The sequence below is a fragment of the Narcine bancroftii genome, chromosome 14 (assembly GCF_036971445.1).
Source record: "Narcine bancroftii isolate sNarBan1 chromosome 14, sNarBan1.hap1, whole genome shotgun sequence".
Taxonomy (NCBI): Eukaryota; Metazoa; Chordata; class Chondrichthyes; order Torpediniformes; family Narcinidae; genus Narcine; species Narcine bancroftii.
In genome coordinates, this window is record NC_091482.1 from 47,646,350 (window position 1) to 47,673,372 (window position 27,023).

Sequence of the window (27,023 nt, forward strand, 5' to 3'; positions counted from 1 at the left end):
CAATCTTCTATTTTCTTAATACCCATCCAATTCCAGGTCCTCAAAAATTAATTATCCATAGAAAATGGAAGGTCTATTTTGATATAAAGGCATTTTTTGAGAAAATAAACCTTTTCCACCTATTTCATAATTTATTTTATTCCAGAATTCAATCAAATGTTTCAAAACAGGCCAATCTCTACTTCCTACTAATGATTTTGAATTCCACTTATAAATAAAATCCTATGTGTTAGAGATAGAGAATTTAGGTTAAAATGGCTTAAGTTAAAATGTGATGATTAATCATAAAAAGGGAAGCCAGAACGGACAGGGAGCTTACTAGCAGCCAAGGACAAAAAGTTCAGCTGGATATGTTTTTTTTTAAACATATCTTTTCATGGTCATAGTGAGAGACATGCAGGAGACAAAAGATTGATAAGAAGGGTGAGAAACAGAATTTAGTGTATGTAGAGTTCGCAGCGTACGTAACGAACGTGATAATTAAAAATGCAGTTGTACTTAGAATGCTTTTGCAATTCTAACCAATTAAAACAGTATTAATAAGAAGGGGAAGGGCAAACAACAAGGGTATAAAAATCAATGCACTGTATGTATCGGGGCTTAACTGGTGAGAAGCCAGTTGAGTCCAACTCTGCAGACTTGTAAATAAAGCTTGTTGTGTCATCAGTTTTAAAGAGACTCATGTGTGAGAAGTTTTATTTCTGACAAATGGGGGCTCGTCCGGGATCTACACTCCGGCCGTGAGGGGAGGCGAGAAGAGGGACATCGGAGGCGGTGCACCCCGCTGAGTTCAGCGGCTCCTAGTCCCTTGCTCGTCGCTTCTGGCGGCTTGAGCGAGTGGTATCCGGACAAGGTGACACGACAAGACGGAGAGGAGAAGGGTGACGGTTCAATCCCCGGGAAGACACCGGTAAGTGACGACTTACGATTGTGGTGTGGGGATTGGGTAACAGGTGTAACGGGATACACCTGTTTGGATAAAAAACCTAACGTAATAGATCAGGTATAGAGCTTTTGTCATGGCGTGAGGACCCTGTCGTGGGACTCTAGGATAGACCCCAGGGAAACCTCGGCGGTAACCGAAGGAGGGACAGCACCTCCGACGAAGTGCCGAGAAGAGAGGGGTCAACCCCAGGGAAACCTCAGCGGTAACCGAAGGAGGGACAGCACCTCCGACGAGGCGTCTGAGAAGAAGGGAGTAGGGTCCAAAACGAGAGGGTCCTCAGCAACGATAAACAGATCTAAGTGGGAAAATGGGAGGATCAAAATCTAAGGGCTCATCTGAAAATTCAGGACAATTCCTGGGAGTTCCCCTTGACAGCCCTTTGGGGAGAATGTTTGAAAATTGGGATAGTAAAAGATATCGAGACAAAAACAAGAAAAAGATGGTCCAATATTGTCTCCTTTGGTCGAAACAACCTATTAAAGGTTCCTCGGTCTGGTGGCCGAAATTTGGATCTGATGAGGATTGGGTTAGACAAGCATTAAACATATATGTAAATTCGAGACCAAAGGTGAATCAAGAAGAGTCAGCATATGCATTTTGTTGGGTTCCCTGGCCAGGATCCTTAACAAAATGTTTTAAATTGAGGGTAGCGGGAGAAAAGAAATGGGAACCTCTGGACAACCTTCCCCCTCCTTATATTCCCCCGGTGCCTACTGCGCCCGAGGAAAGCTTATTACCGGAGGGGAAAGGTGATGAATCTGATTGCCCCGAAAGGGGCCGGGAAAAAAAGGATGAATTAAGGGAGTCGGACCCTAAACTTCCACCGGTAAACCGACCCTGGACAAGATCCCAGACTGGTCCAGGACCATCAAAGTTTTCAATAAGCCTAAATCCCCTGAGGGAAGTTCCTATGGGAGGACCGGGAGGGGGAACGGGATATGTGAAAGTTCCCCTAACTAGTACAGAGGTGCGGGGATTTAAGAAAGAAATGAAAAAGTTATTGGAAGATCCTATAGGACTGGCCGAACAGCTCGACCAATTCCTGGGACCAAACACATACGTGGGAAGAGATGCAGGCAATAATGGGAACATTATTCTCACCCCAGGAGAGGCAGATGATTCGACGGGCTGCCCTCCTCATGTGGGAATATGAACAACCTGGGGACCCCAGACCCCATGAACAAAAATATCCCTTAAATGAACCCAGGTGGGACAAACGAACACCCGAGGGATTGGCAAGTATGAGACAATATAGAGAGTGGACAATTAAAGGGATACGGGAGGCTGTGCCAAAGGGTCACAATTTCACCAAGGCATTTGGGAACCACCAGGGGAAAGACGAGTCCCCTACTGATTTCTTGGAGAGGGTGAGAAAGAATGTCCAACAGTATGCGGGCGTGGACCCTAGTACACCAATGGGTGAACAGCTTATTCGAATTGAATTTGTTTCTAAATCATGGCAGGACATTAGAAAAAAACTAGAAAAGGAGGAGGACTGGAGCGGAAAACCCCTAAGCGACCTGTTAAAAAAGGCGCAAAAAGTATATGTGCAGAGAGAAGAAGATCAAAAGAGGGCGACAAAGGTTATGGTACAGACTATCCGACAGATGAATGCCGAATCCAGAGGGGAAAGAAAACAAAACCTTCCTCTAAACAATCCAAGATATCCAAGAGAGGGAAGACCCCGGAGGTTCGTTAAGTGCTATTACTGCAATGAGGAAGGACACTTTAAGAGGGAATGCCCCCGATACAAGAGGGAATTGCGTGCCCTCGAACTTATGGAAGAAGATTAGGGGGGTCAGGGGTTCCAAATGTTGGGGACCAAGTATAAGAGGGAACCCCTGATAAAACTAAAAATTGGTCCCAAGGGAGAAGAGGTGGTGTTTATGGTGGACACAGGAGCGGAACGAAGTAGTGTAATAACTGTGCCAATCGGAACTGAGCCTGTAAAAAGTAATTTGACAATTTCTGGGATAGAAGGGGCTCCCAGAATGGTATCAATAATTCCCCAAGTAACAGTGAAACTGGAAGAAAGAGAAGGGGTACAAGACCTCTTGTTGTTACCGTCGGCTGGATTTAACCTCCTAGGAAGGGACTTACAGGCTCTCCTAGGTTTGGGTGCTCTCCCTGTGGACGGAGAAGTGCGAGTCCACCTCTGCGCTTTAAAGGAAGAGGATGAACGGCAGATTGACGAGAGAGTCTGGTATAAGGAGGGAAATCGAGGAGGTCTGGACATCCCACCTTTACATGTCACATTAATACCAGGTCATCAGCCGGTAAGGAAACGTCAGTATCCTATTTCTTTGGAAGGGAGAAAAGGGCTACAGCCGGTAATTGAGACTCTAATACGAGACGGACTATTAGAAGAATGCATGTCACCTTATAACACCCCTATACTCCCAGTGAAAAAGTCAGATGGATCCTATCGCCTAGTTCAGGATCTAAGAAGTTTGAATGCTATTGTTCAGACCCGCCACCCAGTGGTGCCTAATCCCTATACTATTATGAGTCGGATTCCCCCAGACCATGAGTGGTTTAGTGTTATCGACTTGAAGGATGCCTTCTGGACATGTCCATTAGAAGAGGAAAGTAGAGATATGTTTGCGTTTGAATGGGAAAATCCATGGACAGGTAGACGGAGACAGCTTCGGTGGACTGTATTGCCCCAAGGGTTCACTGAATCTCCGAACCTGTTTGGACAAATGCTAGAACAAATCCTGGTGGACTATCCACAATCTGATGATTCCCAACTAATGCAGTATGTGGACGATTTACTATTATCAGGACCCAAGGAACAAGAAATGAGGGGAGATACAATTAGACTCTTGAATTATCTGGGGAAAAAGGGTCTACGGGTGTCCAGGAACAAGTTACAGTTTGTTGAGAGAACTGTGGTATATCTGGGACACCAGATAAGTAAAGGACAGAAACGGATTACCCCTGAACGGATTGCGGGAATCACTAGAATGCCGTTACCCCGTAATAAGAAGGAAATAAGACAATTCCTGGGACTCTTAGGTTACTGTAGGTTATGGATAGAGGACTACTCAGCTTTGGTGAAGTTTATGTATGAAAAGCTGACAAATGAAAATGAATATCCATTGAAATGGACCCAGGAGGAGGAGGGATGGTTTGAGGACTTGAAGCATCGCCTGACACGAGCCCCAGTACTCACTCTGCCCTCTTTAAAACAGCCCTTCCAGCTATTTGTCACTCATAACCAAGGAACAGCTGTGGGAGTTTTAACACAGGAAAAAGGCGGTCAGCGACACCCAGTGGCTTTCCTTTCCAAAATGATGGACCCAGTGTCTCGCGGATGGCCGACGTGTATCCAGAGAGTAGCGGCTGCTGCTCTGTTGGTAGAGGAAGCACGTAAACTTACTTTTGGAGGAAAGATGACTGTGTACACCTCCCATTCTGTGAGTGTTTTATTAACACAAACTGCCCATCGATGGCTGACTGATTCTCGCATATTAAAGTATGAAACCATTTTAATGGTCGGAGAAGATCTACAGTTTGCAAAGATTAATAGCTGCAACCCAGCTCAGTTTTTATACGGCAGTGAAAAAGAGAGAGAGGTGGAGCACGACTGTGTCGAGTTGACAGATCTTCAGACCAAGACCCGAGAAGACCTTTGCGATACTCCGCTGGGAGAAGGATATGAATTCTACATTGACGGCTCCGCCAGATGTGTTGACGGAATGAGAAGAAGTGGATATGCTATAATAGAAGGAAATACTTGGAAAGTAGTAGAATCCACGAGACTACCCGGAAGCTGGTCAGCACAATCCTGTGAACTATATGCCTTGCAGAGAGCCCTCAGAATACTGGCAAAGAAAATTGGAACGATTTACACTGATTCCAAATACGCATACGGGGTAGTGCATACCTTTGGTAAGATCTGGAAGGAGCGTGGTCTAATTACATCAAGAGGAAAGGAATTGGCACACGAACAGATGATTACTCTGACTTTAGAAGCCTTGACATTACCCCAGGAAATAGCAGTGGTCTACATACCAAGCCATCAGAGGGGAGATACCCCGACAGCAATTGGAAACAGACTGGCTGATGAAGAAGCCAAAAGGGCAGCCATGCAACAAGAAGTCCGTTTGCTGACCTTAATCCCAATAAGGCAAGGCATAAAGAAGGCTCCCATTTTCACTGCTAAGGAAGAAAAGGACATGGCTTAGCTGGGCGCAAGCCAGCTGCCTGATGGAACATGGAAGACACCAGATGGAAGAATGGTTCTAAATAAAGAAATAACTCGCAATATTTTAAAACACCTGCATCATCAGAGCCACTGGGGCACCCAAGCCTTATGTGACACAGTGCTTCGAGAATATGTGTGTAAGGGAATCTACACCTTGGCCCAACAGGAGGTGCAGAATTGTCACCTATGCACAAAAATTAATAAGAAGGTAATGAGGACAGGGACCATGGGAGGTCAACCATTAGCCATACGCCCTTTTCAACGTATCCAGATCGACTTCAAGAGTTACCTCAAGTCCAAAGATGGAAATATCTGTTGGTGATAATAGATCACTTTACCCGATGGGTGGAAGCCTTCCCAACAGTAAATACTACAGCCTCTACAGTAGCTCGCCTCCTCCTAGAGCAGATAATCCCCAGATATGGTATAATGGATTCTATAGACTCAGACAGGGGTCCACATTTTTCTTCAAAAATCCAGCAATTGATTTGTAATGCATTACAGGTTTCTTGGAAATTACATACCCCTTGGCATCCACAAAGCTCAGGGAGGGTTGAACGTATGAATGGAACCCTAAAAATGCAATTGACAAAATTAATGGTGGAAACTAAAATGCCTTGGATAAAGTGTCTGCCCCTGGCTTTATTGAGAATTCGTACTGCCCCACGAAAAGATGTAGGGTTGTCCCCTTATGAAATGATGTTTGGGCTTCCCTTCTGGAGTACAGTTGAGGGGTGTCCCACCTTGGGGGAAGGGGATATATTTGTTAGGAACTATTTACAGGCACTGTCACGCTCTCTTGCAGATTTACGAAAGAGAGGACTATTGGCACAAACACCGCCTTTAGACTTTTCTTTACACAAAGTGGAACCAGGAGACTGGATTCTCATCAAGACCTGGAAAACTGAAAAACTCCAGCCCCAGTGGGAAGGTCCATACCAAGTTCTCTTAACTACAGAGGCTGCAGCACGAACAAGAGAGAAGGGGTGGACGCACGCATCCAGATTTAAGGGACCTGTAGAGGCGCCTCAGGACCCTGATACGAACTCAGATTGGACTTGTGTTCCTGGAGAAAAACCTCTTACCTTGCAATTTCGCAGAAAGAATTGATTCACAATGTTATTGTTATGTTCTTTAATTTTTCTTAGTTTGCCTATGTCTTTATCAGGTGTGAAATGTAAGAAATGCAGAGACACAGTGGTCCTATTTCAGGACCACATTTGGGGAAGAAAGGAAGGTAATTTCATTTCCCATACCTCAGTTCCTGAGAAATGCTGGGCAGAAAATACCACCCAACATCTATATACCCCTTGTGTGGAAAAAGAAGGAAATAATATGGGTCATTATATACGGATTCCTAAAACCACTCTTTTCCCTCTTAACGGTTGGAAGGGTGACTCAGGCCCACCATGCCCTGATGGACTCTGGTTTTGCATACACCAGCGTACTGTTCCAATAAGAAATTCCACTCCACAGTCAAAAGTGCCTGCCCCTTTAAGACAGCCGGACTTAGTTCGAGTCCATCCAAATAACCATGAAAGTTTCGGTAATGCAGTTGGGGGAGATAACCTTTTTGTAGATCTTGCAACTAAAATTGCAGGAACTTTTAATGTAACCAATTGTTGGGTCTGCGTGGGAACGGGGATATGGAGTATCCCCAAATGGATTATTCTGGGTATGTGGTAATACTTGTTTTGCCCTGTATTATTCCCTGTCTATGCAGCCTGGTGATTTCCATGGTCCAACAGGCTATGCAACCAGGGGAACTGGGAGATCCCGTTAGAATTTTACTTCAGCACGAAATTAATTTATCATGAGACGTTTCTCTTCCCTGAGTTAAAATCCCCATTTATATATATATATATATATATATATATAATACACACATTTTAAAGAGAGAAAGGGGTGGATTGTTAGAGATAGAGAATTTAGGTTAAAATGGCTTAAGTTAAAATGTGATGATTAATCATAAAAAGGGAAGCCAGAACGGACAGGGAGCTTACTAGCAGCCAAGGACAAAAAGTTCAGCTGGATATGTTTTTTTTTAAACATATCTTTTCATGGTCATAGTGAGAGACATGCAGGAGACAAAAGATTGATAAGAAGGGTGAGAAACAGAATTTAGTGTATGTAGAGTTCGCAGCGTACGTAACGAACGTGATAATTAAAAATGCAGTTGTACTTAGAATGCTTTTGCAATTCTAACCAATTAAAACAGTATTAATAAGAAGGGGAAGGGCAAACAACAAGGGTATAAAAATCAATGCACTGTATGTATCGGGGCTTAACTGGTGAGAAGCCAGTTGAGTCCAACTCTGCAGACTTGTAAATAAAGCTTGTCGTGTCATCAGTTTTAAAGAGACTCATGTGTGAGAAGTTTTATTTCTGACACTATGTATTACTTTCTCCTAGTTTACTAGATTTTATATTCCAAGCTGGAATTTTATTAATATCAAACATTATGTTGATACATTTCAGTTGAGCCAACCATATAATTCTTAAAATGGGGAAGTTACAAACCTCCAAATTCAAACTTTTCCAAGTCATCTTTTCCATAGAAACCCTTCTCATTTTTCCTTTCCGTAAAAATGGTCTAACACTCGAATGTAAATCCTTAAAAAACTTTTTTGAGGAATCGACTGCAAAAGAGATTGAACTCTAGAAAAAATATTCATCTTTATACAAATAACTCTCCCTACTAAAGTTATAGGTAAATTATTCCACTTATTCAAAACCTGTTTTATTTTATTAAGTAAAGGTAAATAATTCAATTTATACGAATTGTTTAAATCATTATCAATCTTAATTTATATGAATTAAAATAAAAATCTTCAAATATATCATTTATTTCTTGAGGCTTATAAGTAATCTTCATAGAATTCTTCTTAATAGCATTAATTGTTCCAGAAGTTTGTTCTGTTTTTAATTGCCAAGCAAGAACTTTGTGAGCTCTTTCTCCCAATTCATAATACTTCTGCTTAGTTCTCTCAATTAATTTTTCAGTTCTATAAGTCTGAATCATATTATAATAAAGTTTCTTCCTGTTAAACTTTTACTTTTTTTATCAGAAGCCTTTTCCTGCAAATCCTTTTCCAAACTCTCTATTTTCTTTTCCAATTGGTCAACTTCTTAAGTACAATCCTTCTTAATTTTACCTGAGTAACTTATTATCTGACCTTTTAAATGCACATTCAAAGCATCCCATAAAATAAATTTATTATCCACTGAATTAGAATTTATTTCAGAAAATTCTTGAATTTGTTTCCTTATAAAATCACAAAAATCTACCCTTTTTAACAATGTAGGATTAAATTTCCATCTATAAAATTATTTTTCCTTTTCAGAAACTAAACATGACATTGTGACAGAATATGTTGTGTTTTATATTGTATATAGATGTGTGTGTGTGTGTGTGAGAGAGAGAGAGAGAGAATTCAGTTCTGCAGCAGTTGGGACTGGAACAGGACAAGCTGGCAAGCTTGTGGAAAACCCCCATTTTGAAGACAGGTTGTGAGTGCTTAGTTCAGCCTGGTCAAAGCCCTTGTGGTCCATACAAGAGGAGAGGACTGGCTGCATAATGTTTCACTTTAAATAAGGGAAACAAAAAGGAACTCTGTGGTGACCTGAAAGAAAAAGGTTATCATCTGAAAAACCAAGATGGGGCAAGTTGCTTCAGCAAGACACTGACGTGGCTGATTAAAAGGGATCAATTTGTGGCAGGAACAACAAATCTCTCTCTGAAAACTGACAAGAACCTTCCTGAGCGGTAACCATTTACCTTTCAAGCACCAAAGCCTGGTGAACTTCATGAATGTTAAATTCTGTGCCCAGTATAAGAATTGCACAGAATTGGAGGAGAACTTGGAGTGGAGTAGTGAAATTAATGAACTTTTCTAAACTTGCACACACATTACGTATACGTGCGCTTAGAATTAGAAGGGGGCTAAGTTAGATTAAGTAAGTTAACAGTAATAAGTTAGAGTTTGATCCTGTTTTCATGTTTAAAGATAATTAAAATTAACTTTTGTTTAAGTAACCATTTGTCTTGGAGAATATCTATTGCTGCTGGGTTTTGGGGTCCTCTGGGCTCGTAACATCATCGAAAGTGGTGAATAGTCGGATAAAATCTTAGCTTCGTACTCTGTGTTCATAACTCTTCTTTGTAACTGTGCCAACATTAAAAACACATCTATTCTTGAATAAGAGTCCTGCCTAAAAGAATAAAAATAATCCTTTTCCTTCGGATTTAACCTTTCGCCAAATATCTATCAAATTCAAGTCCTTCGTCAAAGTCAAAATCATCTTTGCAGTTTTAGTTCTAGTAACTGACTTTTGTGACATTTAAAATTAGATCAAGACAACAATTAAAACCTCCTCCAATTAAAACCTTTTCACGAGTTTCAGCTAAATCCATAAAAGCATCATGAATAAATCTTTCATCATCAACATTAGGTGCATAAATACTCATGTGTTCACATCTCTGAATAAATTTGACAATGTTCCAAAAACAAACCTCCCAGCAGGATTCATAACTAGAGATTGAATTTTAACAGGTAAAATCTTATTAATCAAAATAGCAACCCCTCTTGCTTTAAACGATGAGGCTGTCGCTTGCCCTACCCAATCTCTTTTTAATTTTTGATGTTCTTTCTCTGTTAATGTGTCTCTTGTTAAAAAAAAGAAATTGGATTATTAAACCTCTTTCTTTCTTCTTTGGCTTGGCTTCGCGGACGAAGATTTATGGAGGGGTATGTCTACGTCTGCTGCAGGCTCGTTGGTGACTGACAAGTCCGATGCGGGACAGGCAGACACGGTTGCAGCGGTTGCAAGGGAAAATTGGTTGGTTGGGGTTGGGTGTTGGGTTTTTCCTCCTTTGTCTTTTGTCAGTGAGGTGGACTCTGCGGTCTTCTTCAAAGGAGGTTGCTGCCCGCCGAACTGTGAGGCGCCAAGATGCACGGTTTGAGGCGATATCAGCCCACTGGCAGTGGTCAATGTGGCAGGCACCAAGAGATTTCTTTAAGCAGTCCTTGTACCTCTTCTTTGGTGCACCTCTGTCTCGGTGGCCAGTGGAGAGCTCGTCATATAACACGATCTTGGGAAGGCGATGGTCCTCCATTCTGGAGACGTGACCCACCCAGCGCAGTTGGGTCTTCAGCGGCGTGGATTCGATGCTTGCAGACTCTGCCAGCTCAAGTACTTCAATGTTGGTGATGAAGTCATTCCAATGAATGTTAAGGATGGAGCGGAGACAGCGCTGATGGAAGCATTCTAGGAACCGTAGGTGATGCCGGTAGAGGACCCATGATTCGGAGCTGAACAGGAGCATGGGTATGACAACGGCTCTGTACACGCTGACCTTTGTGTGTTTCTTCAGGTGATTGTTTTTCCAGACTCTTTTGTGTAGTCTTCCAAAGGTGCTATTTGCCTTGGCGAGTCTCTTGTCTATCTCTTTGTTGATCCTTGCATCAGATGAAATGGTGCAGGCGAGGTAAGTAAACTGGTTGACCGTTTTGAGTTCTGTGTGCCCGATGGAGATGTGGGGGGGCTGGTAGTCATGGTGGGGAGCTGGCTGATGGAGGACCTCAGTTTTCTTCAGGCTGACTTCCAGGCCAAACATTTTGGCATAAAACTGACAAAATTTAATACCTTACTAACTGCTATTTCTTAAATCCAGAAATTAAAGAACTCTCACCACCCCCACCCCCCACCATTGGACCCGCAACTCCTTAAAACCTTCAATTACACTAGGCATCTACAACCAGAAATAAATGAAAAGAAAAAGAAGGAAAAACTGAAAAATAATCCTAAAAAAATAAGTACTGATGAACAAGGACGAGTACTACTACCCTCTATTATGCGGGAAGTGGCCGACACCACAAAGCCTCACATGGTTACGGAAGGAGAAGATAAAAACTCCATCCCTCCCCAATTTAATATCCATTACTTTAATTAAACAGTTCGCATAAGTGTAAAAAGCTTCTTCAAGATCTTTATTCACTTGTTCATCAATCCACTTTAACATACTTCCGATTCCATGAGCGTTTACTTTGTGCACCAGTCTCCAATATAGCACAATGTCAAACATTTTTTGAAGATCAAAATGCATGATGTCATGGGTACCCCTTATATCAACTCATTCTATTACATCCTCAAGGAATTTGAGCAAATATCGCATGCACAATTAACTTTAACAAAACTGCATTGATTAGGTTAGTAATATTCAGCTTTGCTAAATGATTACATATTTCCTCTTTAATTATTGACTCTAGCATCTTGCCAACAACAGATGTTAAACTGATTGGCCTATACATCCCAGTCTGGTTTTCTCCTTTTTTAAACTGGGGGTCACAGTGACTTGTTTTTTTTGGTACCCTCCTTTACTTGGTTATGACATTTTTCAACCAATGCGGCCCACAATCTCTGCAGCCATTTCCTTTAAAATCCCATCACACATACCATCAGGTTCTTGTGACTTGTATGCCTTTAACAGCCACCACCCCCCCCCCCCCCAAATTTCTCCAAAATATTATCCCTTGTAATTGGAATTTTTGTAAGTTCAGGAGGGGGAAATCAAGAGAACACGGACCAGTCCTCATCCAGGGGTCAGCAGTGGAAAAAATGAAGTACTTCAAATTTCTGGGTGTCAACGTCTCTGAGGATCTGCATTTGACATTTCATCAGAGTGTGATCACTATGACCGCGGGGATCTATGGCCACAAGCAGGGCAGAGTTAGAGCAATGCTATTATAGTGCCGGTTCAAATCCGCCGTTGTTTATAAGGATTTTTTATGTTCTCCCCATGTCCACGTAGATTTCCTCCAAGTGTCCGGTTTCCTCACACATTCCAAAAACGTACGGGATTATTAGGTTCATTGGTCACACAGGTGTATTTGGGAAGTGTGGGATGGTGGACCAGGACTTGTTACTATGCGGTATCTTCAAATTGAAATCCCTTATTAATTTTACCTCAGTACACAAGACCAAATCCAAAATTCCCCATTCCCACCTTAGGCTCAACCCGCAAGTTCTCCACAAACTTTTCTATAATACCCCTTGGCCAATCAATGCAGAGATTAAAATCTCCCGTAATTGCAGTTCCTTTCAAAGATATCCCTAATATTTTCCCATACCTAACTCTGATCTACTGAGGAGTCACATTTTGGGGTTCAGTAACTTGTGATTCATGATTTGAACTCTAAATTCCATCCCATCATCACTCCGCACTGCTCTGGAAACAGGTAACAGCTCCACCCCACCTCCTTTCCCCTTTAGAACAGTATATAATGAGATTCCAGTTCTGGTCACCATGCAACCATATTTTTGGAACAACTATTACATTCATAATCATATGCATTTTCTATCAGCTCATCTATCTTGTCATAAGTATTACATTCATTTAAATAAGAACATTCGACGTTGATTTATTTTTACAGTTATTTACATCACTGGATTTGCTTTGTTTTGCATATTTCATTTACATCTTCTGGCCTGTCATATCAGCACTGTTCACTGCTCTTTGATTTCTTGGAGCACTCTCTCCTCTTAATTGGTTTTAAAGCCCAGTCAATAACTCTAGACTTCAGGACACTGAAGAGCAGGTAGGTTCTCTAGAGCTGTCATTCCCAGCCCATCCCAGCAGACCCACTCTCTCCTTCCCCAGTGCTGGTGCCAGTGTCCCATGAATCTGAGCCCATTTCTCCCACTCCAAGCCTGATCAACATATTGATCTCTCTCGTTCTATTTACCCTTTGCTTATTTGTGTCTCAGGTAATAATCTAGAGGCAGTCGTCCGTGTGGTTCTGCTTTTCTTTGAGCTCCTCATAATTCTTCTTCCTAATGAGACCTATGTCATTAGTGCCTATATGGACCACAGCCTTTCCAAGTTCTTCTCTGGACTCAACAAAATGTCCTCTACCTTAACACCAGGTGGGACTCACGGCTTTCAACGTGAAACAAGAATGTCTACAGATGCTGTGTTTGTAGCGACAGAAAATAGTTTTTATGGCCTATCAATTCTATCCCCATTTTCTTCCCCCATCCTATGCCGTGATGTTTGGAAGGTTTGCACATGCTTAAAATTCCTTAAAACAAATCACTTCAAAATCCTGGGTGTCAACATCTCGGAAGATCTACCCTGGGCCTTCACGTCGATGCAATCACGAAGGATCGCCAGTGGCTACACTTTGTGAGGAGCTTGAGGAGATTCGGAAGGCCACCAGAGACTCTTGTAAATCTCTGCAGGTGGAGAGCATTCTGACTGGTGGCATCACTGCCTGGTATGGAGGAACCACTGCACAGGACAGGAAAAGGCTGCAAAATTGTGAACTCGGCCATCATGGGCATTAGTTTCCACTCCATTAATGACAGCTCCAAGAGGCAGTGTCTCAAGAAAGCGGCCTCTTACCACTCAGGCCATGTCCTCTTCTCACTGCTACCATCAGGAAAGAAGTACAGGAGACTGAACACCCATCGGCACAAGAACTACTTCTTCTCCTCTGCCATCAGATTTCTGACTGGACAACGAACCACAGCCACTACCTCACTTTTCCTCTTCTTTTCCACTCATTTTTTTTAAATATAATTTTTTTGCAATGTTTGAACCTGTAGTGCATAACAATGCTCCCTATAGTCCTTACCCTTGTCCAGACAAGGAGAAACAACGATCTATCTGTTAGACAAGGGTAATGGCTGGAGCCCCTCTGGAACTATCCTCTTGATCATCCATTCACAGCACATTTAAGGAGGGGCCATGGACTGGTCATAATATATTTTTAATTATTTTTATGTAGTCGGTAGAAGTACAGAAGAAACCAATGAAGCTCAACTGTCCTCAGGTGGCCGTAGCCAAAATAAAAGATCTGAGAATGGGTGCTTTAGACCACTCTACCGGCCTCTTCTTCAGTAATGTTATCTTGTCCTTGACCATTCGCCAATTTAGAGGTGGTTAATCTGAAGGGTGCGCTTGCCTTCTGAAGTGCTGTGTCCGGGGAATTCTCCCCCTCCTTGATGCGTGGCAGGGCTTGGGGCTCGGACTCCAGCTCATCAGCCTGAAATTAAGATCCTCGAGCTGCCCGCACTCACTGTGGATGTGGTCATTGTTTACCCCAACATCGTCCACCAGTCCACACGTGTCCCAACTAAATCACATCATCTGCTTCACCATCTGTTCTCAGTAATTAGTTTTATTTACAAGTTAAATTAGTAATAATTCACTAATAATAAAACTGTCAGAGAAGAAATCTGAATCTGAACTAAAAATGATGTTTGCCAAGTGTTCGCCCAAGAATTTCCTTCAGCTTTAATGTTTGTCACATATCTCTGTGAACATACTGCAGCTACAATCTTGCTCCAATGCTCGGTACAAAACACCATCTGCTGCTGGGTGGGACTTAAAAACATTGCCCCCCTAATGCTGACTCTGACTGGACACTGCTCACACAATTCGCTACCTCCGAGTGTGTGTGCTAAGCATCCTCAACATTATGGGGCCCTACAGTACCCTGAATGACGCAAAACCGGGCTAGAATAGCAATAAGCCAAGGCAGATGAAGGTAGAATTCATTGTAGAGATTGTAGTTTTTCTCAAAAGAAAGAGAATCTGGATTTTCCCTTGTGGAATTGATGACATTGCGATTGGCCCGAACCTGGCTCATTTCAGCGGCACTGGAGTCCAAAGAAAGTGCAGAAGTAACGGAGTGCTGATCTAACGAATATAAATGGGTCTGAAGATCTCAGCTGACCAGATCACAATTCACCAGGAAACTCCAGTCATTAAAATTTTCCTACATTGAGAGAATTATACTTAATTTTTTCTTGTTCATTACTAATATTATAGAGTCATACATCCTGGGAGTTGCTGCCTCAGCAAACTGAGTCGATGCTAACCATTAAGCTCTAGTGAGGAGAATTTATTCTCCCCACATTCCCATCAGTTCCATCCCCCCGCCTCCAGGTTCCGCCACTTACCTACACGCTAAGGGCCGAGCGGCCATTGAACCCATCAACTCACGTGCATTTGTGATGTGAGAGGGCACCAATTCCCTCCCACACCCCACATTGGTTGGCACGGTCAGCATCGTGCTGCTACAGAGCCAGTGACTGGGGTTCGAAACCAGCGCTGTCTGCAAGGAGTTTGTACATTCTCCCCATTTCCACGTGGGTTTCCTCCAGGTACTCCGGTTTCCTCCCACTGTTCAAAACGTAGCGGAGTTGTAGGTCAATTGGGCGGCACGGGCTCATGGGCCGAAAGGGCCTGTTACCGTGTTGCACGTCTAAATTTAAACATTTTTAAGAAGCAACTTTAATTTATATCCAGAGGAAGAACATGCAAACTCTACAAATGGCACGGGAGGTCACCACTGAATCTACGAGCTGTGTCAGCCCTGTGGGTGACAAAGAGTCTTTGGAAGAGGCAGACACTTTCTCTGTGCTGATACATTGGAATTAGCTGGTCAGAGTAGGATAAGCCTGTCAGTGTTTGTTTGAATCTGGCACATTGATTTTTGCTTGTCCTGAACTCATTTGGATTGACACACAAGGGCATCCCAATGTGTTTTCACGATATACAACCATCTGCAAATCTATAAAGCTCACAGGTCATTATACAATGCTCTGCATTAAGACATGGAGTTAAACAAGAAGGTCTGCAGAGGCCAGGGTCGAGTGCAATACACAAACGTGCTGGAGAAATTCAGCAGGTTACGCAGCGTCCATAGGAAGTAAAAGATAACCAACGTTTCAGGCCTGGGCCCTTCACCAGGTATAAGCAAAAACAGGCAAGGATTTTATTACACACAAAAATATATTAACAATATAACATACATGTTATACTTTCACATTTGCCTGCTGTAAGGCAGAAAATGAGTCACCATTAGTATTACCCAGTGCCTCCTTACAGCACGAGTCACTTCCCATTCCAACCAGTCCATTCTCCCCCCTGGAGTCTGAAATCCCTCACGGTGGATGTTGACACAGGCACTGCCATCTTGGTCACAGACCTTGTGGGTCGCATGATTTTACTTACAAACACCATTGGCTCCTTTAACAGGTCTTTTAAAGCCTGCATGGCGCGGTCAGCATTAGGAATAAGCAGTTGAACCCTTTGGAGCAGCACTGTGTCTCTGCTCTCTTTGGTCCTGAATAAATAAAAAAATTGGGGGGAGGAGGGAGGGCAGGAAAGGATGAAATCTTACCGGTTAGCCTGTACTCCTGCCCCTTCCTCCCACTTCCCGCTCCGTTTTGATTCATATGCCCATCTGTTTTTTTTTGCTGATACCCGTTACTTCCTTTCGATGCGATATGACCTGCTGAGTTTCTCCAGCACATTTGTGTATGGCTCTGCATTACAAAGTTCTGCACCAGAGCTACCGCCATCTTTTCCAACTGGATCTGGATATTAAAAATTATTTCCTCTCAACAAATACTGCTCATAATGTACTTCACTTCCGTTAATCGTGAATGAAATCAGGATTAAGTTTCAGATGTTAAACCTCCCAAGGAAAGACATTATCGACGAGAGAGCTTTGAAAAAGGCTGCAGAGGGACTAACCTGTGGCTGGTAACCAATGACAGTGATGCATCTGTGATCCACAAATGTGAAGAGTCCATCTGAATTATGCCTGGAGAGGAACTCTGTAGGAATGGCAAGTCCATTCATATCCATGCACACGGGGGAGCTGGTGACCTGAGAAACATATTGTCAGAATTATAAGAAATGAATTTTTCATTAAAACTACGTGGTACTTTTCCTTCTCAAGTTTCAAGCAAAGGTTCAGTCAGAAAGAAAAAATAGATGGCACCCTCTATTGTCAATGCAATGAACCCCATCCCCAAACTCTAATAGAAATTCAACCGTCATCAGCTGCAATATAAGAGAATTAAGTTTAAAAAATCATTTAAATTTTACATTATCTTTTAGATAGCCGCTAATTTAATACTTAAAAAATGGGTTTGAATCCAAATTAAGTACTTCCCCAATATTTTCACCCTTCGTTGCATGACTGCATGCAGGTGAAGTGCGGTAAAATCCCCGTTATTTAGGCTTCAAGCAACTGGCATAAAACAATATCGAGGAAATAAATACATTTAAAATAAGTAAGAATGAATAAAAATTTTAATAAAAGTTTAAAATTGTAAAAGTAAATGCTCTCTGAAGCAACGCAGAATTCCTTAGTGAAGAAGGGGCAAACATTCAGTCAGCGGAGCACCCGGCCCGCAGCAACTGTTTGAATAGTTTCAAAAAAAGTTGTGTTTGAATAAAATGGCAGCACCCAGGATGAAGAGCTGGTTGATGCCGCTTGCCGCTGGGGTGACTTTTCCAGTGTCATCCTATCCCTGTCTAGTAAGAGTCTTTATATTTATTGGTGTTAACTACATTAGCAAGGCTGTATCTGTAAACTAGGGGGAGGGGGAGGGGGGTTAATTATGATGACAGAACAGTTAGTGTAGCAGTCCTTGCAACGCTGCTACAGCACTAGTGATTGAGGTTCGAAATTAAATTTTGTAAGTTCCAGGAATTACCTGGTTAAAGTGAACTTTACAGAATTGAGAACTACAATACTATTTTTTTTTTCAAATTACTTTACATTTTGCACAATCTTTTGACTTTTAAACTGTTCAATATTAATGCAGGTGTATTAGTTCGGCAAGGAAAGAGTGAGCCTCAGGTCACCAAAAATTTCCTATATCCAGCATCTGTAGGTGCAGGGATACTGGGGGTTATACACTGTAAACAGAAAAGAGTGGGTTGGCTCTCTAGACACACATGGACGAGCTTTCTGTGCCTCCTAATGTGCAGGGCCTGGTTGCTTGGAGAGATAATACAGCAACAGGGGATTCCACTCAAAGCCTCTTGCTGTACATGACCAAAAACCATTTGCATCTCAACTCTCTCAAACTGCCTTGGTGATGCAATCCTTCAACGCCGCCAGACTGGCAAAAGTGAGGCGAAATTCAAAAGAAGCTGCGGATATCAGCAAGAAAGGCACTTGTGTTACAAAGTAATCAAGGTTACCTTTCCCTTTGACATTTTAATAGCCTGATTTATCTGTAATCATTGAAAATATTAAGTTTGACGTGCTGTCACAAGAAGGATGCATGTTCCAAGGAATACTCCCTTGCAAATTAAAAATTTATCACAGACTGAAAATCCAATTCCTTGTGGGCAAGCTCACAATCTATTCTGTTCGCATTTATCGTGCTTTAAAATAATCATTTATGGATGTAAAACTTGACGGTTCTTTTAAAAAATATCAAAATTAACAGCGTGGAAATACAAATCATGGGGAGCACAGGCGAGTGTGGATCTCTGTGCAGCAGGCATTTTAAATCAAAACCAGGAAACAAGGATAGGGCAAGCAGGTTAAATCAATATTTTGCATCAGTCTTCATGGTGGCAAAAAAGTAGGCAGGTGTCTGAAATAAAATCCCCTCACCATTTTACTCAGGAGCCTGCCTGCTTTTTGCTGATACCTTTACGAAAGGCTCAGGATCGATATGCTGGTTATTTATATTTCCTACATTTTTAAAAAATTGCTGCGTGACTTGCTGTGTTTCTCCAGCACTTTTGCATATTGAATTACAATCAGAGCAGCTGCAGGTTTTCTTAACTCTAAGAGTATTCCAGATGTGGCCTCATCAACACCCTGTACAACTATAGCAAAATCTCCTTAAACCCCTTTGCAAAAAGGGCCAATAGGTCATGAGCCTTAACTATTTGGTGGAACTGCATTCCATCTTATTGCAAGCATGCACAAGAGCATCTATATTCCTCATGCAGTCCCTTTCCATTCAGATAATAATCTGTTGTTTGATTTCTCCTACTGAAGTGTTAGGTCTTGCAGTTCGCTACATGAAATGCCATTTGCCAATCTTTTATCTACTTACTTTCCCTATGTTCCATTGCAACCTTATCAACAAAGTCCTCTTCCTCCCATTTGTTCCTCCTGCCATGACATGAATGTGAACTATGAACAATAGTGGGGCCCAAGATCTAATCCCTGCGGTATTCCAGATATCCTCATTTATTCCAACTGTCTATTTTCTACAGGACGATCAGTTTTCAATCCTTTCTGACACACTTCCTCTGATACTGTGGGCTTTTAATTCTGAGGTCAAATGGCTTTTAGATATTGAAATACTTTACATCAGCAGGTTCCCCCCTAAAAACTCTCTGTCACATTCAAGGCATTTGAGCAAATTTATCATGTGTGATTCATAAAACTAAGTTAAACCAAGTTTTGTAACATTCAGTTTTCCTAAATAGTTATTTTCTCTTTGATTATTGATTCTAGCATCTTGCCAACACAGATGCTAAACTAACTGCCAGCTTTCTGTCTTCAGAGCACAGAACCAGGCCTTTCAGCCCAACTTGTCCATGCCAACCAAATTAGTCCCACTTGCCTCTAAACTGCTCCTACCCATGTACTCTTCTAAATGTCTTATATGTTAGAATTATATCACTTCCACTTGCAGGTTGTTCCATACTCTGACCACCATGAACCCTTTTAAATGTTTCCGCTCACGTGCCCTCTGGTTTAAAATTCCACAACCTTTCATGATTTTATAAATCGCTATAGGGACTCCCTCAGTCTCCTGTACTCGAGGGAGTGAGGTCCCAGCCTATCCTCATGAGGTTCCAGCCTATACTCGAGGGAGTGAGGTCCCAGCCCATCCTCATGAGGTTCCAGCCTATACTCAAGGGAGTGAGGTCCCAGCCCATCCTCATGAGGTCCCAGCCTATCCTCATGAGGTCCCAGCCTATTCTAGAGGGAGTGAGGTCCCAGCCTATCCTCATGAGGTCCCAGCCTATACTCAAGGGAGTGAGGTCCCAGCCTATCCTCATGAGGTCCCAGCCTATACTCAAGGGAGTGAGGTCCCAGCCCATCCTCGAGGTCCCAGCCTATTCTCGAGGGAGTGAGGTCCCAGCCTATCCTCGAGGTTCCAGCCTATCCTCGAGGTTCCAGCCTATTCTAGAGGGAGTGAGGTCCCAGCCTATCCTCATGAGGTCCCAACCTATACTCAAGGGAGTGAGGTCCCAGCCTATCCTCATGAGGTCCCAGCCTATACTCAAGGGAGTGAGGTCCCAGCCCATCCTCGAGGTCCCAGCCTATTCTCGAGGGAGTGAGGTCCCAGCCTATCCTCATGAGGTCCCAGCCTATACTCGAGGGAGTGAGGTCCCAGCCTATCCTCATGAGGTCCCAGCCTAAACTCGAGGGAGTGAGGTCCCAGCCTATCCTCATGAGGTCCCAGCCTATACTCGAGGGAGTGAGGTCCCAGCCTATACTCGAGGGAGTGAGGTCCCAGCCTATCCTCATGAGGTCCCAGCCTAAACTCGAGGGAGTGAGGTCCCAGCCTATCCTCATGAGGTCCCAGCCTAAACTCGAGGGAGTGAGGTCCCAGCCTATCCTCATGAGGTCCCAGCCTAAACTCGAGGGAGTGAGGTCCCAGCCTATCCTCATGATCACCCCAGTCCGCAGAGGCATTCTTGTAAATCTTTCCTGCACCCTTTCCAGCTTAATCGTATGTATCTTGTAGCAGTCTTTTGAATATGGGAGTTAGGTTTGCTTTTCCTAATCTTCTGCTACCTTCCCGGAATTAAATTATGAAAAATTTCTGCGGCCACTCTTTTTGGAACGCTTGGGCACTGGCATTAATTTTGTCCACTTTTAGTCTAATGCTGCATCCCTTGTGATTGGGGTTTTTAAAATTTAGGTATGCAGCACAGTAACAGACTCCTTTGGCCTTCAAACCTGCGCCGCCCAATTACACCCAAAATGATCTGCAATCCTGTATGTTTGGAATGATAGGAAGAAACCAGACCCCACAAAGACAAGGGGAGAGCATACAGACAGCGCCAAATTTGGTCGCTGATGCTGTAATATCGTTGCGCTAACCATGCCACTCTTATGAAATGAGTCTATCTTGTCTTGGAGTGTCATTTACAGTGAAGAATAAGGCAAAAATTTGTTTGAACACATTGCCAAATATTTGTTTCCTGTTATTACAGCCATCTTAGCTGCTGTCTTCCCATTTATGCACCCATAGAAATCCTTACAGTTGGTTTTGATAATACTTGTTTTCTCTCAAAATCAGTTTTCTCCCTTGACTTTTTTTTTCAGCCTTCTTCTCCTAGATCGTAAAATCTTCCCATGTGTCAGGCCCATTAGCAGCTCTTGCCTCTTTGCATGTTCCTTGACTCCTATGTAAACCCCAGATTGTGTCCCTCTCATGCAATCACTCACCCAAATTAGGATATATCAAGGGGGCCACTGAAGTCTGTAACCAAGGAAAAAATATGATGGCTTCACATTTCGAGAAGCTTAACATCATGAAACCAAGCTGATGGAGATAAGAACTTTTGAAATTTTTATTACAGTTCTTTCAAGCAGAGTCAATGGAGGGAATACAGATTGAGTGTGTTTAGAATTGCAAAAGACAGGGGCACAAGAGGATGTTTGATTCGGAGAAGTCAATGGTTTGGACTGGACTCCATGTGGCTGCGGGAGCACTGGAAGCGTATCTGGGGGTGGGGGAGGATCGCTCTTTGGTTTCTCATTCTCTGACTGGAAGGGGCACTTCAGACAATTTCTGCCAATGGCGAAACTGTCTGCCTTACGGCAACCAGAAGAATAATATGACACTACTTTTAAAGACATGACAATAAATTGAATCTTGAAATGTGTTAGCCATTGCACACAAAAAAATAAATAGGTCTTTTACAGGCTGAAAGGATGCAAACAGTGGAGTACCCCAACAATCAGTTCTGGACCCTCAACATAATAATGACCAGGAAGAGAAGATATGGTAATGATATGAAATTAGTGCAACTTGCCACACACCTTGTACTTTGTACATGTAGATTGATCCTGATATTTGTCAATGAGCATACTTTGGGATTAAAGAGATATGGTTTTAGTTCTTCAGATATTTGTTTTAGATGTGGGAAAGAAATTACTGTTCTTCATTCGGTTTGGTTTTGTGATTTTCTTTGGCAAAGGATTATGGAATTTTTGGAAGGTTTATTTAAATTTAAATTGGTTCTGGATCCATCATTGTTTTTAATGGGATGTACTAATCCATTGGTACAGGGATTTTAAGTTAGATAAATTTCAGATGGCGTTTATTTATTTAGCTTTGGCAGTTGCTAGGAAATGTATAGCAGTGACCTGGAAAGATGATATTGAGCTGAATATTCAGAGGTGGCATATTGAAATGAGAAACTGTGCTCCTTTGGGAAAAAAAACCATAATTTACATGATAATTATTCCTTTTTTATTAAAAAGTAGAGTCCATATTTGGAATGTATGGGATTGGAACTTAAGTAAATTAGTATAGGTGTGGAGGGTCATTCTTAAGACGGCAAATTAAAACTAGATTAAAATATTCATTGTTATTGCTTCTAATTCTATTACATTTCTTTATTATATAAAAAATATATTTTATTCATGTTTTTGTTTTTGGTTGTTTAGGGGGAAGGGGTAGGGAGGGTGGAGGTGGGGGTTTTAAAAAGGGGAAACATTCTGTATTATTAATTTTTCCGTATACGTTTGTATTTTGTTTTTTCAATAAAGTTTTCAAAAAAATAAATGAGCACTTTGGAAATTTTGGGTAGATAATAGTGTTGTCGCTTAACTGGAGGCTTTTGGATGGAAACATGACTAGTTCTAGAATGCAAGCCTCAATCTCACACCCACTTGGTGGTCCGCTATTCCAGAAACTATAGGGAACTATTTAGGGAACATAATCAGAGAGGTGCTGAAAATATAGTGCCCAGGAAACTAATAACACCTCATCACAATTCACACAACAGATGAGACATATTGCAGGGAAATGAGTTGCTATTCTTACATTATTATAATTCTTTTTAAGATCAACATTTATTGAACACCTCTAATTGGCCTTGGGAAGGATGATTGCTAACTATTAGGTACAGTAAAATACTTAGTCCAAAGAAACCAATACAAAAGTTTAAATAATACAAAAATTAAAGTTCCAATTGATTTAACTGAGCGGAAGAGCAATCTGTGTAGAGATACTGAGAGTTTGCAGAGAGATAGATCTAAGATAAGTGAATAGGCAAGGATCTGGCAGATCTGGAGTCCAACATTGGTAAATGTGAGTTCATTCCACTTTGGAAAGAAAAAATATTTAATCGGCCCATCATTTATATGGTGAAACTTGCAGCATGAATTTCACTATGAGTGCATGAATTTCAAAAGGCTGGTATAAAGGTGCAGCGGGTAATCAGAAGGCAAATGACATGTTGGCCTTCATCACTAATAGGATGAAATTTAAGAGCAGGGAGATTCTGCAGCACTGGGTCAAGGTACTCATGAGGCCACACTTGGAGTAATGTCTACAGTTCTCATCTCCTGGCTTGAGAAAGAATATACTGGCTTTGAAGGGGTTATCTATGAAGAGATTGAACATCCTAGGACTATTTTTACTGGAGTTTAGAGGAATAGGGAGGAGGATCTTATATAAATTATGAAAGGAATAGATAATAATGGAAGCACGGAGATTGTTCCACTGACAGGGTAGATTCAAACTAGGGGACTAGGTCTCAAGATTCAGGGCAATAGACATAAAACAGGAATAAAGAAGAACTGCTTCAAGTCAAGTTTATTGTAATCTGATTGTACAAGTACAACCTATGAATCTGTGTTCTCCTGTCCTCACTGCAAAGTATGCAGACACACTACCATACAGACAAACAATCCATATGCAGGGCAACTATTTTATTTATACAAATAAATAAATAAATAAACATGGTTTTGTACATTTAAGAGTCTCAGATTCTTAGTGTGAGCAGTTCTTTTTGTCATTCAGCATTCTTACTGCATGTGGAAAGAAGCTGGTAGCTCTGGATCTGATCCTCCTGTATCTCTTCCCTGACGGGAGCAGCTGAAAGATGCTGTTGGCAGGGTGGAAGGGGTCCTCAATGATTTTGTGCACCTTCTTCAGACAACGATCCTGGTCGATCACGTCGATGGGGGAGGAGGGAAACTCTAGTGATCCTTAAGGTCTTGTGGATCCGATCCATTTCTCTGCAGCCACCATACCACACTGTGGTGCAACCAGCCAGGACACTCTTGATACAGCTCCTATAGAGGGTTGGCATGATGGTGACCAGTACCCTTGCTCGCTTCAGTCATCTCAGGACACGCAGTTGCTGTTGCACCTTCTTGAGAAGTGAGGAGATGTTGAGTGTCCACAATAGGTCACTAGTTAAGTGAACTCCAAGGAACTTGGTGCTCTCTACTCTCTCCACTAGAGTTGTTGATGTAAAGTGGAAGGTTCTCCCAAAGTCCACAATCATCTTCATACTGGCCACATTGAGACTCAGGTTGTTCCTCTCACACCATTTCACAATATTTTCCACCACTTCTCTGTCGTGCGACTCATCGTTGTGGCTGATGAAGCCAACAAGTGTTGTGTCATCTGCAAACTCAACACTGTGGGAGCTGGATCTAGCAATGCAGGTGTGGGTCAGTAGCGTGAACAGGAGTGGGCTGAGCACACAATCTGAGGTGCACCAGTATTCAGTGGGACGGGCTCGACGTTCTGCTACTGACCCGGACAGACCGTGGTTATTCAGTTTGGAAGTCCAGGATCCCGTTAAAGAGAGGGGGGGCATTGAATCCCTGAAAGGACAGCTTCTCCACCAGACTCTGGGGAATGATCGTGTTAAACTCACAGAGAGTAGTAAACCTGTGGAATGCTCTGCACAAAGAAATAGCAGGGGTTACCTCAATGAATGCATTTAAGACACAGCTATATATATTTTTGAAGAATGGGGGAATTAAGGGGAAAACGTGTGGGTAAATGGAGCCGAGTCCACGGCCAGATCTGCCATGATCTCCCATGATTCAAGAGATGGCATAATCTTCCTTCAGGGTGATGGAAAGCTGAGTAGGGAAACAGGTAGAGAGAAAAATAATTAAACCTGAGATTGGAAGCGATGTAGAATTCCCAGCAAGAGGCCCAAAGGATTAATTGAGGAAAATAGGACATGATAGGAAGCTTGCAGTGAAGATAAAATAATCGTAAAAGCTTCCACAGATGGTATGAAGAGGAAAAGATTGCTGAAGGCCTCTTACAGCCAGAAATGAGAGAATTTTAAGTGCATGAAGAAAAAGCAGATCAATTAATTACTCGCTTTGATTCTGTCTTCATGAAGATAACCTCCCAAAATGTGAGAGGGAGGAACAAAACAAAATCGGTATTAAAAGGGCAATGGTGTTAGGGAAATTGAAGGGACTAAAGATTGATAAATCCCCAGAGCCCAATAATCTGCATCAGAATCAGAATTCAATGTCCTGAACATGTCACAAAACTCGATGTTTTGCAGCAGCGTGTCACAGTGCAAATATTTATACAAACCACCTTACAGAGTCAAAGTCAGGCAGAGCCTGTGGTTCATTACTCATTCAGGAATCTGATGGCAGAGAGGAAGAAGGTGTCCTCGTGCCGCTGGGTGCCCATCTTCAGGCTCCTGTACCTTCTTCCCGAAGGTAGCAGAGTGAAGAGGGCATGGCCTGGGCGGTGGGGGTCCTTGAGGGTAGAGGCTTCTTTCTTAAGACATCGCCTCTTGTAGATGTCCTCGATGGAGCGAAGACTGATGCCCATGATGGTGCTGGCTGAGTTAACAACCCTCTGGAGATTTTCTTGTCCTGAGCATTGGCACCTCCATACCAGACAGCGATGCAACCAGACAGAATGCTCTCCAAGGTACACTATTCATGGAAATATCCCTGTACTGGGTGCATTGATGGTTATTTTCCCACATTCTTTAGACTATGGAACAGTTCCAATGGACGGGAAAGTGGCTATTGCAACCGCAATAAATAAAAAAGGGATGAGAGAAAAAAGTACTAATAGAGCAGTTAGCTCTATATTGGTGGTAGGGAAAACAAAAGGGTCCATTCTACAAAATGTTATATCAGAGTGCTTGGTGCCGAGCGACACGCTTATAAATGTCACCATGGATCAGCAAAAGGGAAATCAGAATTGATTGGAATTGAGAATGAGATTAGCAGGATGGATGAAGGTAAACCAGAGAAGGCTATATATTTGGATTTGTGGGAAACCATGCAAGACCATAAGGCATAGGAGCAGAAGTGCTATTCTGCCCCGCTATTCAATTATGAGCTGATCCATTTACCCGGACTTCTCCCCATAACCTTTGATGCCATGGCTGAACCCATCAATCTCTGCCTTCAATACACCCAGTGACCTGGCCTCCACAGCTGCCCGTGGCAACAAATTCCACAGATTGACCACCCCCTGGCTGAAGAAATTCCTCCACGTTTCTCTTCTAAGCAGATGCCCTTCAATCCAGATGCAAGACACATGTAAGAGATTAGACAGCAAAATTACAGCAATCCCCCTGCTTGTTTTACATGTTCTTATTTAAGCTTCTACAGAAAACTTCTTACTAATATTTGAAACAATTTCAGCGTGGCAACAGTTCTCTTTTGCAAAGCTTTTTTTAAAAAAACTCTATGGTCAGTATAATTGCCCAGAAATTCAATTCCATGTTGTTTTTTCAGTGATATGAAACTGAGAAGAGAGTCATGAAGTCTCACAGGTCCAGCTTGTCTGTGGCAAATAACATGCCCTTCTGCTTTAGTCCCACTTGCCCCTATTAGGCCCAGACCCCTCCCATCCATGCAGCTATCCAAATGTTTCTTAGAGGAATCAAGCCTGGCAGCTTGTTCCGGAAGCCCATCATCCTCTGGGTGAGAAACTGTCCCCTCATATCCACCTTCCCCCCCCCCCCCCCCCCACCTTAGAGTTAACGCCCTCTCATCTTTCATCTTGTATTCTCTCACTTTAGGAAATAGACTGGCATTATTCACACAGAAA

General features: G+C 42.4%; 1 protein-coding gene and 1 long non-coding RNA gene across 11 annotated transcripts in view; one reads left to right on the forward strand and one right to left on the reverse strand.

The window, feature by feature from the left end:
• arnt2 (aryl-hydrocarbon receptor nuclear translocator 2) overlaps positions 1-27,023 on the reverse strand; it is a 347,931-nt gene that overhangs the window by 165,295 nt on the left and 155,613 nt on the right. For all 10 annotated transcript variants that reach the window (XR_011348485.1, XM_069910315.1, XM_069910319.1 and 7 more), the window contains one exon: positions 16,705-16,839. Coding sequence is in view for 9 of the 10 variants with exons in the window: in XM_069910315.1 (XP_069766416.1) it covers positions 16,705-16,839 (135 nt within the window). In the remaining variant the exon portion in view is untranslated. The remainder of the gene's footprint in view (positions 1-16,704; positions 16,840-27,023) is intronic.
• On the forward strand, positions 233-7,518 carry LOC138749923 (uncharacterized). Its single transcript, XR_011348950.1, has 2 exons — positions 233-910; positions 5,962-7,518. It is a non-coding gene; the product is annotated as an uncharacterized lncRNA (long non-coding RNA).